At 45.1% G+C, this 16,393-nt stretch overlaps 1 protein-coding gene across 1 annotated transcript in view; it reads left to right on the forward strand.

The window, feature by feature from the left end:
* The window catches only part of LOC149351674 (serine/threonine-protein kinase 31-like), a 106,574-nt gene that overhangs the window by 76,981 nt on the left and 13,200 nt on the right, over positions 1–16,393 (forward strand). Inside the window, exons 17-19 of the mRNA XM_089575626.1 lie at positions 821–928; positions 8,942–9,055; positions 15,456–15,683. Coding sequence (XP_089431752.1) covers positions 821–928; positions 8,942–9,055; positions 15,456–15,683 — 450 coding nt within the window. The remainder of the gene's footprint in view (positions 1–820; positions 929–8,941; positions 9,056–15,455; positions 15,684–16,393) is intronic.

Here is a 16,393-nt window from a genome sequence, read left to right on the forward strand (position 1 = left end):
CAGAGTATTTTCAAAATTTCCTTTAATTAATCAATTAGCTAAGGTTAAATATGCAAAATTTTTAGTATTTAATTTCGGGCCTGGTGCATTTTGTGAAGTTACAGAGGGGGTTAAAGATGAGCCAATCTGATTTTTATTATCAGTGCAGTATGTCCTACGTGGACCTGTTTTCCAGCATTTAAAAAAAGCGTGTGAAATATGAAAAAAAAAAAAAAAGCATGAATGCGCTTATGCACTACCATGTTGTTGCACTCCCAGGCGCACTTTGACTGAATGAAGCGGTGTGTGTGCTCACAATTTCGAAGTGAGAAGCCGACCTGATTTTCAGCACAGTCTTGAAAGTGTGTCAGCACATTCTTCAGAAACATGGAAAGCATGCACCGTGATCTGCAGTATGTGATAAGCAGGCCACCGACAGCTAATTTAGGTGGAGCTTTTGTTGAGGCATCACACAGAGGAAATGGTCTTTTTAATTTTTGTCGTTATTAAGAAGTCTGAGTTGTCTTCTGGCCACAACCAGTGACAATAATTTAGCAAAGACAACGGCCTGTATTTAAAAAAAAAAAACTCTTTTTAAAAATTACTAACAGTCTTGGGTGAAACACTGTGCAGATGTCTGAAAAGTGTCTTGAACAGAAAGAAATTTGTTATTGGTCAATAGGCTACATGTGATCAGGTTCATTCATTGAAAACAGAACTGAATGTGTCGTGTGATGAGTGTGAAGCTAATGTCATCAACTTTTTCTGTGTGGTGTCAAGAAGTGACATGCTCATTCCCTTCACTCCCTAAGGTCATTATTTTTACCCATTTCTGTTTCAGAAGTACAAGTGCCTGCTGAAGCCAAACTGGGACCTGTCGGCATTTTCTATTAAGAAGTCTGGATCTGTACTGAAGGCAACTTTAGCAAACAAAGACGTGGTCATTGAAGTACGTCCTGGGATATGCCTTTTCACTATTTTTTTCTTTTTTCGATGTGCAGTGTGCTTTTTCCAGACAGGTGTTTCCTTCATAGCTGTTGATGCTGCTCTTTATTATCTTAACTTACCATAACCAGTCTGTATGTAGAAACCACTGAACTACCACTTGCAGACAGAAGAAGCATGCTCACATGCTCATACATTATAAAAATGCATTCCCTACCAAAACATATCTGTTACTCTATAGTTATAAAGTGCCCATCTAGAATACTGTTTAACAACAAACCTCAGACTACCAGACCACTGCTCTTAAAATTTGAAGAGATGTTGCAGAATCTCAGCACAGTTGACATGTAGCACAAAGAATAAACCGACTACCTCCATGGTACAATTTCTCTGCAATCTGCATTTCACTCTTACACAGTTCGGTAAGAAACAAACTCCACAGTAACATGTCATACAAGAATCCCTTGCACTCAAAGAAAAATACAGTAGTTTACATGCTTTTACACTGATGGTTCAAAAACGGATGTTTACCCAGGAAGCGCTGTGGTGTGAGGGAATTTGGAGGAAACAGTATGACTTCCACAGTACGCATGTATCTTCACTGCAGAATGTTATGCAGTCTGTGTGGCCGTAGAAAAAATAGCAAACGAGAACCTCACAAACAATATTATTTACACGGACTCCTTAAGTGTACTTACAGCTCTCTACTCTCTACTGGGCTACATGTCGCCATGAACATTGCATTTGGAGCCACATTACACAGCCGGCGCTCTCGATTCAAGCACGCGAGGTAGCATGAAAGGGATGGCCCCACTTGCATTGTAGCTCAGTTGCCGCATTTGTAGGCTTGAGCAAATATTCGTTTTCTGGTTCCAAGCAAATTTGAAGTGTATAAGAAGCCTGTAATGGCCAGGCAGCGCCACTGGGGCTCTGCATTCAGTGCCACCCACGCTGGCGTGGCTGCGTTGCTTTCGAAGCGACCGTCGGGCAGTTGAGCAAAGCACCGCGTAAGGTCATGGTTTTCTTTTTTACAGCGAAAGCTGCAATAGCTTTATACAAGCCATTCAGTATTAGTCATTTGGGTGTATATTAAGAGCCGTAACGTGTTCACTCTCTCCCATCGATGGGAGAGAGTGAAAGACTGGAATGAGTATCGCCAGTTGCTCTGGCACCGGCCAAGTGGAGCATGCTGTCAAGGAGAAGAGGGAAAGTCGGTTTAGCCACAGCTGGTGCAGCAAGGAGGAAAGAAAAGATGGAAAAGTGCACCACTGGGGAAAGGCAGGAAGGTCAGAGTGCAAGAAGAAGAAAGAGAGAAAGTGGTGCCGCTGCTTGCTGTGCTCCAGTGGCTCTCTTTTCATGGAGGTAGGGGAGAGCTAGCCCAGTGGTTGAACAAGTTGTAGAGGAGGATCGCTAGACAGGACGGTGGAGTGTGTCATGTAACGGCAACCGCAGCAACCGCATGAGGCTTGTGAACGTTGCAAGGATTCAGCTGTGGATTTCAGTGCCACGTTGACAAGGTGCAAAGAAGAGGAGACCACAATAGATGTTAGCGAAAAGTGTGTGCCGTGGGGTGCTCGTAGATTCCATTAGAAGTAAATATTCTCTATTCCGACGGGAAAGCCAAAAGCGCGTTGATATTCGAACTGAAAGTGCAAGACCGCATCGCTAGCGGGGGTGCTGGCTCATAAAGCAGTGAAGCCCAATGGCCAAAGGAGTTTGAAAAAGAGGCTAGGCCAAGTATCTAAACGTGCTCGAAACACGCAGGCCAAAGCCAAGTGGCAAAACATGCTTGAAAAGAGAGGTGAAGCCAAGTAGTTAAAGTTGTGCAAAACAGAGAAGCAAAGCCGAGTAGCTATTTGTGTGTTAAGTTGGCTCATCATGTGCATAAAATGTCTGTAAATGTGCTTGTGCCAGCTTTACCGTCCTCACTGCATGCATATGCCAGACCAACCTTGCCTGCTGGAAATGCCGCTAATTCCAACCAGCTTTCACTGATTAATGTGCTAAGCCGGTAAGCTTAGCTCTACCAATTTTTTTCATTGTTTTAAGGTCATTGAGGGTTCTTTCAACTGTTTTTGGCCAGCAGTATTGTCTCAAGGACGGCACCTGTTTAAAAATGACCACAGAAAAGCATGCAACAATTGAACAGCAAGGTCCCCATGGCACACCACCTATCGCAACCAAATAAGCATGCCTGCAACGTTGAACTGAAGAGTATTTTATTTACGCTTCATTATGTGCATGCTTTATTTCTTTCACCTCAATAGATCAACCTCTGTGGTGTTTACCTGACAGAACATTGAAAGCAAGAACGAAATTGAAAGGATATCAATTGCTTCTTCTTGTTTTTTGTTGTAGCGGCATATTATGGGGTTTTAATCGGGGAGATAAATAAGTTCTCTCCGTTTAACTGCGGCTGACCCAGTTCAAAACCGCGCGGACCGCACCCCGTGGTCGCGTACACTACCGAGCGCTCGCCGACCACGGCGGGCCTTGCTCTACGGGAACAAAGAAGCGACACACTGGCTGACACAAACAAGGCATTTATTGCTATAACAATAACGCCAGCTAGCAACAAAATACGCTGAGGAATCGAGGATGTTCGACTCACCAGCACGGTTACGAGCGAATGTTCGCTCACGCTAGGACAAGAGAAAACTCCGAGGCCGGACGGGATGGGCTGGCGGGAGCATGTTCCGACCAGCAGGGCGCCCACCGGCGAAGAGCGGAGCCGCGAGCGATACGTCCGGGCGCTTTCCCGATGCCGAGCAGAAGAGCCCCGTCTCTCCCCCCGCGCGCGCGCAGCAAAACGCGATCCGTGGCGCTGGTGTCGCTGCGACGCGAGCGCCCTCCCCTGTTAGTAAAAGTAACGCAACTGAGGCGGGTGCCTTGTGAGGGAGCTAACCACAGTTGGGGTGCATTGCGGGAAAGCGAACCACAGGGGGAGAGTGCGTCCCCACAATATACAGTGTTTCCTCATAATTTTGTACCGTAATTTTACATCATATCTTATATTTGAGTTTGCCATTCGCAATTTGCAAAAGCATTAGGCAGGTGACAGGCCAGCAAGTGCGGCTTTCGATGCAACTGCCGTGATGATTGTAATCACCGCATGGAAGTAGTGTGCTTTTTTAATATACCCGAGCGGGCATCTTGAACCAGCCCGTAGCAAGCATGGGGGAAGCCTGTGGGTAGGCAAGCACTCAACGATAAAGCATTAATCAGGGAGCTTTTTGAAGATGTTGCCGTGAATCTTTATACTGTTTGTTTGTTCACGCTCAGAACTGCTGTCACTAGGCTTTTATCATTTTATTTGTGATGCAAAATGCGACCAGGCTTTTCTTGAATGATCGCAGTCATGCACAACTTCTTCCACATTGTCCCAGATTGCTGTAGTTACTTTATCGCCTTATCTCAATGGTTCCTTACGAGCTTTAAATTGAGTGCAGCTAAGAGCGGCAGGCAATCTGTTCGATGACCACCGAGCACACTTATTGCGATTGCTGCTGACAAATCATTCAGTTCATTGTGGGCACAAGTCAGCCCAATCAACAGTTTCTTTTCAAAGCCCTTTTTGCTGCTCTGCTGACTGCCGAACTGCCGTCCCCACTACTTTACAATATGACGCACATGCTTTAACGATCCAACGTGCTACAGTCCACTCCGGGGCGCTCTTGAATCTTACTTGATGTAACACTGCCATGAGCTGCATTGTTGTGACTTTACCCCCCCCCCCCCCAACTCTCTTTGTGTGTTCCCGTCACATCTGTATCCACATAGGCCATTCCCAGAGGCAGTGCGTGGTTCTGCGAAAGTGGTCTTTCTCCATGCACGCGCTCCCATGCGACCTCCCGAAAAGAAAGGTGGAACCGGACACGAGGGACGCATACGACTCCTGGATTCCACGTACCTCCACTTCTGCCTAACTGCCACGACGTGTTTTTCCCGAGTTCCCCTTAAACGGCACCCAACACAGCAGTATTGACCCTGCGGCCTTGTGTGTACAACCGTCAGGGTGACATGACTCAACGCCTGCTGTCACGTGCGGAGACGAGCGTCTGCCATTCAACCGCGCCTGGCTCTTGTCAACTGCGCAGGTGACGCCGCTACAGGTGTTCGCCCTTGCGCGTTTCCTTGAAACAAGATATGGGATCCACCTGGCCCGAAAGGACACCTCCCGGTATCCAAGTGCCTCAGCCGAGGAAGACGATGAAGCGGGGTGACGCCGCTACAGGTGTTCGCCCTTGGGCGTTTCCTTGAAACAAGATATGGGATCCACCTGGCCGGACGGGACACTTCCGAGTATCCAAGTGCCTCAGCCGAGGAAGACGATGAAGCGGGGTGACGCCGCTACAGGTGTTCGCCCTTGGGCGTTTCCTTGAGACAAGATATGGGATCCACCTGGCCGGACGGGACACTTCCGAGTATCCTAGTGCCTCAGCCGAGGAAGACGACGAAGCGGGGACGACATTGGAGCACCCGGACGAAGTTCCTACGATTGGTCGGAAAAGGCGGGAAGATCTCGGGAGGGTCTATTTAAAGCGCTCGACACGTTCATCGTGGAGCGATTCCCTGAGCGTTTCCCTCAGCGTTTCCCTGAGACTTCTCAGATTTTACCTTGTTTGTCTTTGCTTGTAAATAATTTTTGTAAATATGTGAATACAGTTTTTCTTTTGCTTCTCCTACTCCCTGTCTCCGGCCCACGTTCCTTCCTCCGTCGGCACTGCGGCGGTGCGCCTGGACCCGATGCCTGGTGGAACATGCTACTAGCCCGGCAAAACATATCAGCATCTAGCTCTGTGCTGCATTTGCTTTTGTAGTGAAAGCTACACTGGCCTACCTTATGCGATTTCGCCAGTGCCTGAAAGTGAGTGTCGCAAGCACGCCGTCTCCGTGGCATTCGGTTTCGTCACAGGTGCGCTGCTCGTGTCGTCACAGGTGCGCCGCCGCCATCAGCTCCTCAGTCACGCCACAGGTGCGCATGCGCACGGCGCTGAATGTATACGGGAGGCAATGCGCTCGGTCGTCAGAGGCACACCATGGAAGAAGAGAAGGAGTCTTCGGCCACCGCTCAACAGCGGTATAGGCAGCAGAAGATCAACTCGCCGCATTCTGAAATCGTCACTTGGTACTGGGCGGGCAAGCAGAGGGAGAAAGAGCTGAGGAAAGTCAAGCGAGCAGCTGAAATGCCTGAAGAGCGCGAAGAACGGCTAGCCAAGTGGAGACGCTGACGTTCAAACACAAATGCTTTCACATTTCTCCAGTGCAGCAGACTGCAGTGCTCTAGAAATTTTTGCATCACATTGCTTGTTTATGTCATGCTTATGTTGAGGCGTTATGTGGAGGCGTTGGCTGATCACAGTGCCAAGTTCGGGGTGCGCCTATTATGCGTGGAAATAAAAAAATCTTATTTTCTGTGACCAAACTGGAAGTGCACCTATTATGCGAGTAAATACGGTATGCTTTTCACAGTGAAAGTTGGACGCTGGAGTGCCTCTGTCATAGGCTTCAAAGAAACAAAAAGTTCAAGATGAAAGAGAGAGGGGGCAGTTGTGTTTCTTCACTGAGTCAAGGGACAAGGTGATGTGTTTACTCTGCCATAAGAGTGTCTGTGCCGAAAGACTACAACATGTGATGCCACTTCATGTCCTGTCATCATGACAAGTATGGTGCATTAACTGGAAAGATGCATGACAACAAAGTGGATCAACTGAAGGCGTCACTCAGAAAACTGCAAGAATTTTTCCAAACTCCTGCCAACACAGCGGAGGAAACTATGAGAGCAAGCTTCATTATTTCCCATTTAATTGCACAACTGCAAAACCTTTTGGGCAGGTGCTATCTGTCCCAGCATGAAAAAGGAAGGTAGACAAAAATCTCAACATGATAGAAGAACTACTGGACATGGTCCCGATGAAAAGCACCATTCCAGATTTTGGCGCTTGAAGGAGTTGTTGATCGCACCGGTTTGCAGAGGGAGCATATCGTGTGAGGCAACTGACGGTGCTCCATCAATGGTTGGAAGCAGAAACTGTCTTGTAGGACGTTTGTGGATGAAGCTTGAAGGGCTTGGAGCCACTGAACAGTTTGTGATGGTGCACTGCATCTTACACCAAGAAGCAGTATGCAGCAAGACTGAATATGAAATCTGTCATCAGCATTAAATTCGGCGCGGTGAACTTCATTTGTTCAAGAGCGGCAACCACTGTCAGTTCACCTCTCTGTTATTACAAGAGGAAGAGTGCAGTCATAAGAAGATCCTATACCACATGGACGTGTGCTGGTTGAGCCACGGAAAGTGCTTAAGAGATTTTTTTTACCTTGGAGAGGAAATCGACAGCTTCTTAAAGAAGAAAAATAAGCTAATTGCTGAGCGGTCAAATGAGAAGTGGCTCCATTCTCTTGCATTTCTCACAGACATATGTGATCACCTGAACATCTTAAACGTAAAACTTCAGGTAAAACTAAAATAATAATGAAAATGAGCAAAGGTGTTCATGCATTTCACGCCAGATTACAACTCTGGCAGCACCAGATAAAAGCGAATAAGCTGGACCACTTTCCAACTTTCAAATTAGTCGGACATGATGTTTTCACAGATTTGCTTTGCAATCTCGAGGAAGAATTCAGAATTTGGTTTCAAGACATCCACAGCCTCTCTGAACAGTTCTAAATTTTCTGTGCCCTTCGCTGTGCGAGTCAACAATGTTGAGCCTGAGTTGTAAATGGAACTTATTGAGCTTCAAGCAAGCACCACATTACGGCAGAAATTTGAAGATATAGATGTCTCGGAGTTTTGCACTTTTTTAATTAAAATAATTTTTCCAACTCTGCAGCACCAAGCAACAAGGATCATTGTCATGTTCAGGAGCATGTGCTTGTGTGAGCACCTCTTCTCAGTATTAAAAGTGAATAAATCTGTGGTGCATTCAAGAATGATGGATGACCACCTCTGAGCCACCATGAGAATAGTCTTCTCACAGCCTAATACAGGATATTGCATCCCTTGTCTCTACGAAGCGTTGTCAAACCTCAAGTCAGCAACATGCTTAGAACTGAAGGGTAATGCCTGCGATTCAAAAATAAAACCTCTTCTTGACAAGGCCAAATATCTTAGTATTTTGTTTTATTTAACACACTGCAAAATTGACAGTCTTCACATGACCCCCCTCCCCCCCCCCCCCCCCCCCCCCCCCAAAAAAAAAAATGACATTGTGATTGAACCCCCTCCTCCTGTTTTTGTTATTTTCCGGCTTCTGGCCTGGGGGAGACGATCCACATAGCAGTGAGTTTGAGACCCCTGTTTTAACCCTTTATAATATGCATGGTGTGTGCATGTCTGGCATGCAAATGTTAAAATTGCACTCAGAATGACTCTAGGAGTTGAATGACGTCACTTGCAGGCCATTTCGACCACTGGTTTTTTAGAAATAGGGGGTGCACAGTAGTGCCAATGACTACTTATGTATTCGGCAACTTGTATTAGAATTGGAAATTGCTTCAAGAAGTATTATGAAGCAGCTGATTGGTAGAAAAAGCTCAGAAGCTCAACAATTCTTCAAAAATTTTATTTTTCCCCACCAAGATGGGATATCGTACCATACACTTGCGCTTGTAAAAACACACACACAACCCCAAGGAGGCTGGTTAGCTAAAGATAAAAACATGCTGAATGGTTTCTTTGATAGTTCAGTAGTATTCAGCACTCAAATATATGGTATGTAGGTCCGCCACTTTCCGTTTGCGAGCGCTTTAAGCATGTGAGACATATAAGTTGAGGGTTAATGCTCTGTCACTTTTAAACCACATGTGTGCTTGTAACAGTCATTCTTTTTCTGTGAATAATGTTATCCTTGGTTGTTTAATCACTACTTATTTCAAATGTGAGCTTTCATTTTCATTCTAGGGCTTAGAGCATGTAAAGTCCAACCACATTTTTGGGGTTCTGTTGGGTATGTTCAAGTGTATTTGTTCATCTGTATGGTTGTCTTACTGAAGACTTGTTATGTGCTTGCAGGAGTATACCGTACATACACCAGAAGAACTTCATGGGCTCTTAGTGAAAGCAAATTATTACAAACTTGCTTCCAGCCCTCATCTGATTCCCCTAAAAGCAGTTTTTCAATCGAAGGTGAGTGTGCAGCTGTTCTGTCAGATTGTCTCTTTCTTGTTCCATAGGTGCATCTGCAGAATGGCAGTTAAACTGCAGCTTGTTTCACGTCAGATGTCCTTGTTTAAGACACTTCTGATTTATAAATATAATGTGGTAGTGTATACATGTGAATGCTGTGGGCTTTGAGAGTCGGGATGCATTAATGGTCATTAATTGCCTAGGTCATTAGTGCTGCAATCTGATTATGTTGAAGTCTTGGTTCATGACTGTCCTTGCAGTTCACCTTGATTAAAAATGCTCCTGTGCATGTAACTTGCTATAACATGCTCAGCAGCAGAGCACATCATCATGAGCCAATAAAGTAGGCCAGAGGTTCTCAAGCATTTTAGCCTCAGGGAGTTCATGCTCTCTTAATAGGTGCTGAGGAACCCCATGTATCACGGTTCCCATCCCTTCCTGCCTGACATACATGCAAAATAGAGCAAGCAGAAGCGTGGCCGCTCAGAAGTTGCTCAAATTCAATAGATAATGACTGGCTACAGAATGAAGCAGTTTGGTATGAGCAATTATAACAGGGTTAGTCATGGCAAGTGGGCAAGGGAAAGATGGAGGGGGTGGTTGCGGCATGCATGGATTTAGGTGCTTGGGGAACATAAAAAGCACTCCAAGGAGTCCAACGGTTCTGCGGAAGCTAGTTTTGAGATCTTCTGGAGTGGGCCAATGTTGTCCATAAGGTGATTCTACTGGTTTATAAACAGCTGTCATAAAGGATTTTTAAATAAGTTAAGTGAAATATCCTTCATGATTTGGAGATCATTTTTTTAGCACAAGCATTTTAATGATACAGGATTCATAAAGCATGCTGATTATTCCCAAGCAGGTTGAGGATTTTCTTTCTAGCAAAGAGGCTTTGCAGTTTGAACCTAGTTATTGTACAGTAGAACCACTAGTGTCATATGGGACCCTCACCAACACTGGGCCTCTTCGATTAACCGCGCTCGGGCAGCCCGCTGGCGGCCCGCAAGTTCGTCTCTGACAGGAAAACGCATCATGGTCACGTGGGCTGGCGGCCACCGGAACCAGCCGGCCGGCAATCACGGCAGCAAGCAAGTCGCGGATCACGGAGGGCAGATGCTCTCTCTAGCTTCGCGTTCTGCGTCTCATTGCTACGCACGCGTACGGTAGAAATAGGCTGCTTGGTATCGAAAACGACTTGCAGTTATTGAGGGCTGCGTGCCGCAGACTGCAGAACATGCAGCTGATCAAGCTCGCACTCGTATACATTGACAATGCGAGCGTGTGCCTTCGGTGCACTGTGTAAGCTTCAAGAAATCCTCAAAAGCATGCGATGAGCAATCGCTATCTAATGTGTTTCAGTCGACACCACATAGGACGGAAAAACTGCCCGTGCGTTGTTTATCAAACGACAAGCCGTACTCTCGGATTATTGCGTGTTTGCTTACTACGCGACCCTGGTGGACTCTGCTGTTGTCGTTGCGATTTCTATGCTCGTAACCTGCTTCCTGTAAGCTGTAAGCAGAAAAGAATCGGGATACGTTCGTTCAACTGTAGTCTGTCGGCCGCCGGCTTTTGCTGCGGGCAAGGAACGCATAATCTTGGCAAAAGCACATTGAACGTCCACCTAGAACAAGCGGTTGCACTGTATAAATTTAGCTGCGTATCGTTTCTGTAATAATACAGCTTTATAGCAGAGAACTGGCACTGGAATGAAAGGCGCTACAATAAAGCCCTGCGTGTCGGCGCCTCACGTTCCGCGCGTGTTTGCATGACGATCAGCGCTAGAGCTCATTTTTATCTCTTTTTTTTTATATGAGCCAAACGCGAGGAGGTGCATGCCTGCGGTACTTCTCAGATATTTTGAGCATATGTGGCAGAAGGCCCGAGCATGAAGCTGTACAACAGTTGGTGACGACAGAATCAGCACTTGGTCGACGCGACAACTGTGTGGCCACATATATGCCCGCAGAGAAGTCTCGAGGAATGTGCTCGTGAGGGCTTTTAATAAAGGACATGTTTCAGTCAAGCGTTTTTCAAAGCATATCCACTTTTGCACTGCGCCAAATGCAATGAAGACCATACGCTCCCGTATCGCGCTCAACCACCCAGGTAGCACCAAAACATTGCAATAATGTTACATTTTTGTTACGCTCAAATGTTATTTCAATGTCCTTAATGTCCTTTTTTTCTAATGTTTTTGTAATGTTACATATAAACGTTCGAATAACCTTCCCCAAACATTCATGAAACATGTAAACAACATAAATGCAACATTCTCGAAAATGGTGAAGGAGCCCCGCACAAGCATGCAGGCCTGCCAGTGGTGACGGCACACAACTTACAACACTTTGCAAGAACCAACAACAAGAGCGACACACTACAGCACAGCAACTCGTATTCACTCACCTCCAAACGGATATCATGCCGCTGAGCTTATATACTCACTACTGCGGGATGTCCCATGAGTGACAGTGGGGAATGGGTAATAACTAAAGTTTTGTGACAAAATAATGGGGCTCTTCATGTAATCTATGGCGAGTACTATCTAAGACATGTGGTTACAAGGTACTGTTAGTTGAAAAACATCTTTACTCTAAGAACAGTGAGAAAATGTCTGGAAATCCATGCTCGGAATATATTTGCAATGTTGTTTTATAGTTGCGACTAACATTATAATAAAATTTAGAAGATTACATTAAAACAATGTTTGTTTGGAATGTGAAAGTAACGTTTCCTATGTAACTTATAACGTTATATGTTAATTTTTAATGTTAATGTAAAGTTACTATGCAACATGTAACATTACTCCAACTTGCATAACATTTTTATAACACTATTCTAATATTCGGTGCTACCTGGGCAACACTTCGTAAAACACGTTCAGCACATGCATATATGCGAGCGTCTGAACGCGTACTCGGAACTGGAATCCGGCTGCTCTCATGAAAGGCCTCGAACACCATCGCAATATCCGCCGGGCGCACGAAATTAACAGCCGAAATATTTTGTGAATCAGAAGTATGTGATCGTAATATGAAGCGAGCAATTGTGCTTGCGAGGTGGTGAGACGATCGAAATATGATCGCGCATACGCACGCAAAACATATCAATAAACAGCGAGAACTACCGCAAAAGGTTCCATTGCAGGCGACACAGTCGATATGCACCGTGACCTAGTCGAAACAAGCGCCTGCATCGCACAAAACATCGCATGAAGAACCGCGGTCCTTCTAGTCATTATAAAAATGGCCGCGCGAGCTTCCCGCTACCATACACCTCTCTGTCGTCTGCTAGCTGCCCGAGCGCTGCCAGCACAAAATAGTCCTGGCGAGTCTGGCCGCCGGCTGGCAGCCCGAAACCGCCCAGCCAGAGAAAAACGAACGCGTTCCGGGCAGCCACCGGAAGTGGGCGGAGCAACCCGAGAAAATCGAGCACGCTCAGGCAGCCCGCAAGCAACCCGCGGGCTGCCAGAGGTGGATAATCGAAGAGGCCGACTATCTGATAGATAAACAAGAACTTATACAAAACCGGGCAGCCAGGTTCATATCCAAACAATATTCAAGAAAAGGTAGCGTCACTGACATGTAAAATACTATCGAACCAGAACTATTGGTGGAAAGACAAAAAAAAAGAAGGCTGAAGTTGATGCACTCCATATATATTATAAATGGACAAAAATCGAGCAGCACAAATATTGTTACAGGCATAGCAGGCGTACCAAGTCAGTCCCCGATGGCGTCCAACAACCCAACTTCCACTGCATTCGCACTTCCACTTCTTGGTCTTCGCTCGTCCTTGGCAATATAATCAGCCCCCCCCCCCACTACCACGAAAATAAAGTTCACAAAATTAAGTGCAAAACTGATTACATGGAGTCCTCTTTTTTTTTTTCCTGAAAACAATCACTGAATGGAATGCGCTTCCAGCACATGTGGCGGGCGCCAGCCGCAACTTTTCTTTCTTCACTAAGAGAGATGTAATTCCACTGTTCTTGTTTTGTTTTTTCATATTCTGGTCAGACCTATTTGCACTTTTATTGTTTTTATTTGTTCTAATTGTATAACTTGATGTTATATCTATTGCATTGTGAAGCCCGCTCCACTGTTGTAATGCCGTGTCACTGCAAGGTACAGTGTAAATAAATAAATAAAACATAATACAACCTTCAGGGGACTGCACGAAACCGTCATATAATTCGTGTGTCATGAAGCCTGTCATTAGATTATTGCAAGGAAAACTTTTCGCAAAACAGACAGGACAAAGGAGTGAAAAAACACAGGCGAGCGCTCATCTGTGTTTTTTCTCAACTTTGCCCTGTTTGTTTTGCACAAAGTTTTTCTTGCAGTGATAGTTCACCAACTGGCCCAACAGACTGCACTACTTGATTATCGTCCGACACTTTCAGTTGGCGTACGCAGTAATATTGTGGGTAACAAATGCCATGTGTAGAATGCTACCTATCTAATTGTGTTTTGCAGGCATACACCGGCTACAAAGCATAGCGTGCGCACGCTGCGAGGACGCTGCAGGTTGCGTTCACTAAATAGCAACGTGCTGCTCACCCAGCTCAGATGAAATACAGTGATGCCTCTACATTTTTCAGTGCATAAACGACAGCATTTACTTTTAATTCGCTTACTGTCACCATAATAAAGTTCTCTCTCTCTGTCCTAAATGTACAAGTAACAACTAGCCCTTGTTTTTTTTTGATAATTTGGAAGTTGTCAAGCTGTGAACCTAACTGTATGCAGTGTACATCGCCTACACTTGACGAAGCCATTCATCAGCTTTGTGTCAGCTTTAACATTTCCCTCTTATTTTCATAATGTTTGTCTTGAAAAAACAAAGGGTGCTAATGCACTCATCGTTGTTGTTAATAATTTGTAAAACAAATTGGCCGACTATTACACCTCTCTATAATGCGACATTTGAGCACAGCTGCTGAGGTATTTGTACCACAGGCTATAGTGCAGACAGAACGCGCAGTGCTGAATGGAGGCGGCTTTGGGTTTTGGCTTCAGCAGCGCGCGCATCAGTCCACTGACAAAACACTGTTGGCACCGCTCTGGCAGTACCCTGCTCCTCCGCTCTCGTAATGCACTATTTTTGCAGCAGCGTAAGAATGAAACCTAGTAATTCTCCGCCAAGTGTCATCTGTGGTGCATTACATAGATATCACAATGGTAATGACAGGCCTCCAAAAAGCACTATTTCCTTTTAAGCAGAACCGGTGCTAGCTGATGCTTCTGTCATGGGGTCGAAAAACAAGAGGCAACAAAAATAATGTTATCATGTGAAAGCTGTACTGTTCAGCTGTGTGCTTTTGTCAGTGATCAAAAGGTTAAAAAAAAAAGCCTACTCTGCTAGTGGGATGGCGCTTATGTTCATACAATGGTAGGCTGACTGCACTGCTCTGCTGCTATGCTTGGAAAACGAATGGGACACTGAGGATTAATCCATCCAATTTTTGTTCTTGGTAGAAATTGATTCTATGGCACTTTCTGGCTATATGGATGTTTATTTGTCAGCAAACGCTGCGTTTATGGCTGAGAAAATGGATTCAACAGTTTTCCCGCCACTTGATGACATCAACGCTGAAAGAGACTAGGAAATCTGGGCCTGAAGGTGGACGGCAGTGTAGCCCAACTTCAGGGGTCCACACGCACGAAAACCATCACATTGTCATTGCAGTTCGCTTCCAAGAATGCCCAGTGGTGGTGATGCCTGTATTTTATTGTTTGGTCTTTTCTGTCTCATAAAAGGTATACTTTTGGTGAGAGTAGTCTTTGTGATTAGAACGCAGTATACCCTATCGATACAGGCCAAATTCTATTTGTCCTCAGCGTGTCCCGTTTAATGATCACGTTTAACAGGAGCGCAGTGCTGAACTGCTTCTTTTTTTTTTCTTTTTTTGTAAGCACCTTATTCATGGTTACTTCTTGCACATTGGCCACATGCTGGACATGTGATTACAGATGGTAGGGTATTTTTATTTTAGGTACATTTGGCAACAGAAGTTTACAGGATGCAGGTGTGCAGAGAAAAAAAATTATCTCTGCGCTGTTACACGGGCCATTCTCCTGAAATGTGAGCAAGTATGATGGGTGCATGGACACTCTGTCATCTGTTATCAACATCAAGTGTTAGTATTGTGAGGCAGAACTGCAATAAATTTGTTCCCAAGCACACGCATCTCTTAAACTTTTTCTGTTGGCTGTACATTACTTTTCTGTAAGTTTAAATTATTTTTCTGAAGGATTGTGAAGAATTGGCAACTGTTTTCTCACCTGCAGTGACGTGAGCCGCACTGCTCTCTTACCAGAATATGCTTAATAGTTTTTTTCAGCATATAAAGAGAATGCCACTGAAAGGTTTCCAAATTTTTGGCTCCAATGTGCAGGATCAGCGCCATGCCTACCTACTAACGCCCGATATGGGTATGCCGCTGGCAGGACTGTCTCGTCCTCTATCTCACCTTATCCTTTGGCAAGTGCTTAGTGCTTTGAATGCACTTCATGCAAAGACGCCAAACAAGCCGGCCATTGCTCATGGGCGTATACATCCAGCTTGGATTCTAGTGTCCACAAGTGACCGTTCTGTGTGTCTTGATCTGCCAGACTTCCAGGAGGTCAGTGATTTTGCCTCTCAAACATATTAATGAGGTTTTACTGCTCATAATGTTATTTTTAGTTGGCAGTCATATGTCATTTATGGATTTCGTTCTGGTACTCATTTTGTGTTACCACAGTACAGGTTGCATACCCTTACACATTTCTGTGCATGGGGACTGCAGCGATGGCTTAGCAGTAATGGTGCTTGGCTGCTAACCTGAAAGACAAGGGTTCAATCGTGGCTATGACGGTCGCATTTCAGTGGACGCGAAATGCTAGAGGCCCATGTACTGTGCGGTGTCAGTGCATGTTAAAGAACCCAAGGTGGTTGAAATTATCCGGAGCCCTCCACTACAGTGTCCCTCATAGCCCGAGTCGCTTTGGTACATTAAACGCTATAACACAGCATTTCTGCGTATGTCATTTTTTTTTTTATAGTGCTGAGTCAGTCTATTGTTAGTTGGCTTCAGTTGCAAAGACCATACACTATTTTTAAAAACTAAGGACAGTGGAATTTGTCTGCTTACGTCTTTCTGAAACTTTTTTTCCATTCTGAACAGATATTCAGTGTTTGGGAGCATGTTTTCTCCATAGTCATATTCAATTTATATTAGAAAATTTCAATATTTGCCTACCCCTATTAATAACCTTAAAGATAAGGCCCTCGTCCACGTGACCACAAATTGAAACACTATATATGTTCTTACAACAGTAGGACAGGCCCAAA

The sequence above is a fragment of the Amblyomma mixtum genome, chromosome 3, assembly GCF_055824585.1.
Source record: "Amblyomma mixtum isolate Tamu chromosome 3, ASM5582458v1, whole genome shotgun sequence".
Taxonomy (NCBI): domain Eukaryota; kingdom Metazoa; phylum Arthropoda; class Arachnida; order Ixodida; family Ixodidae; genus Amblyomma; species Amblyomma mixtum.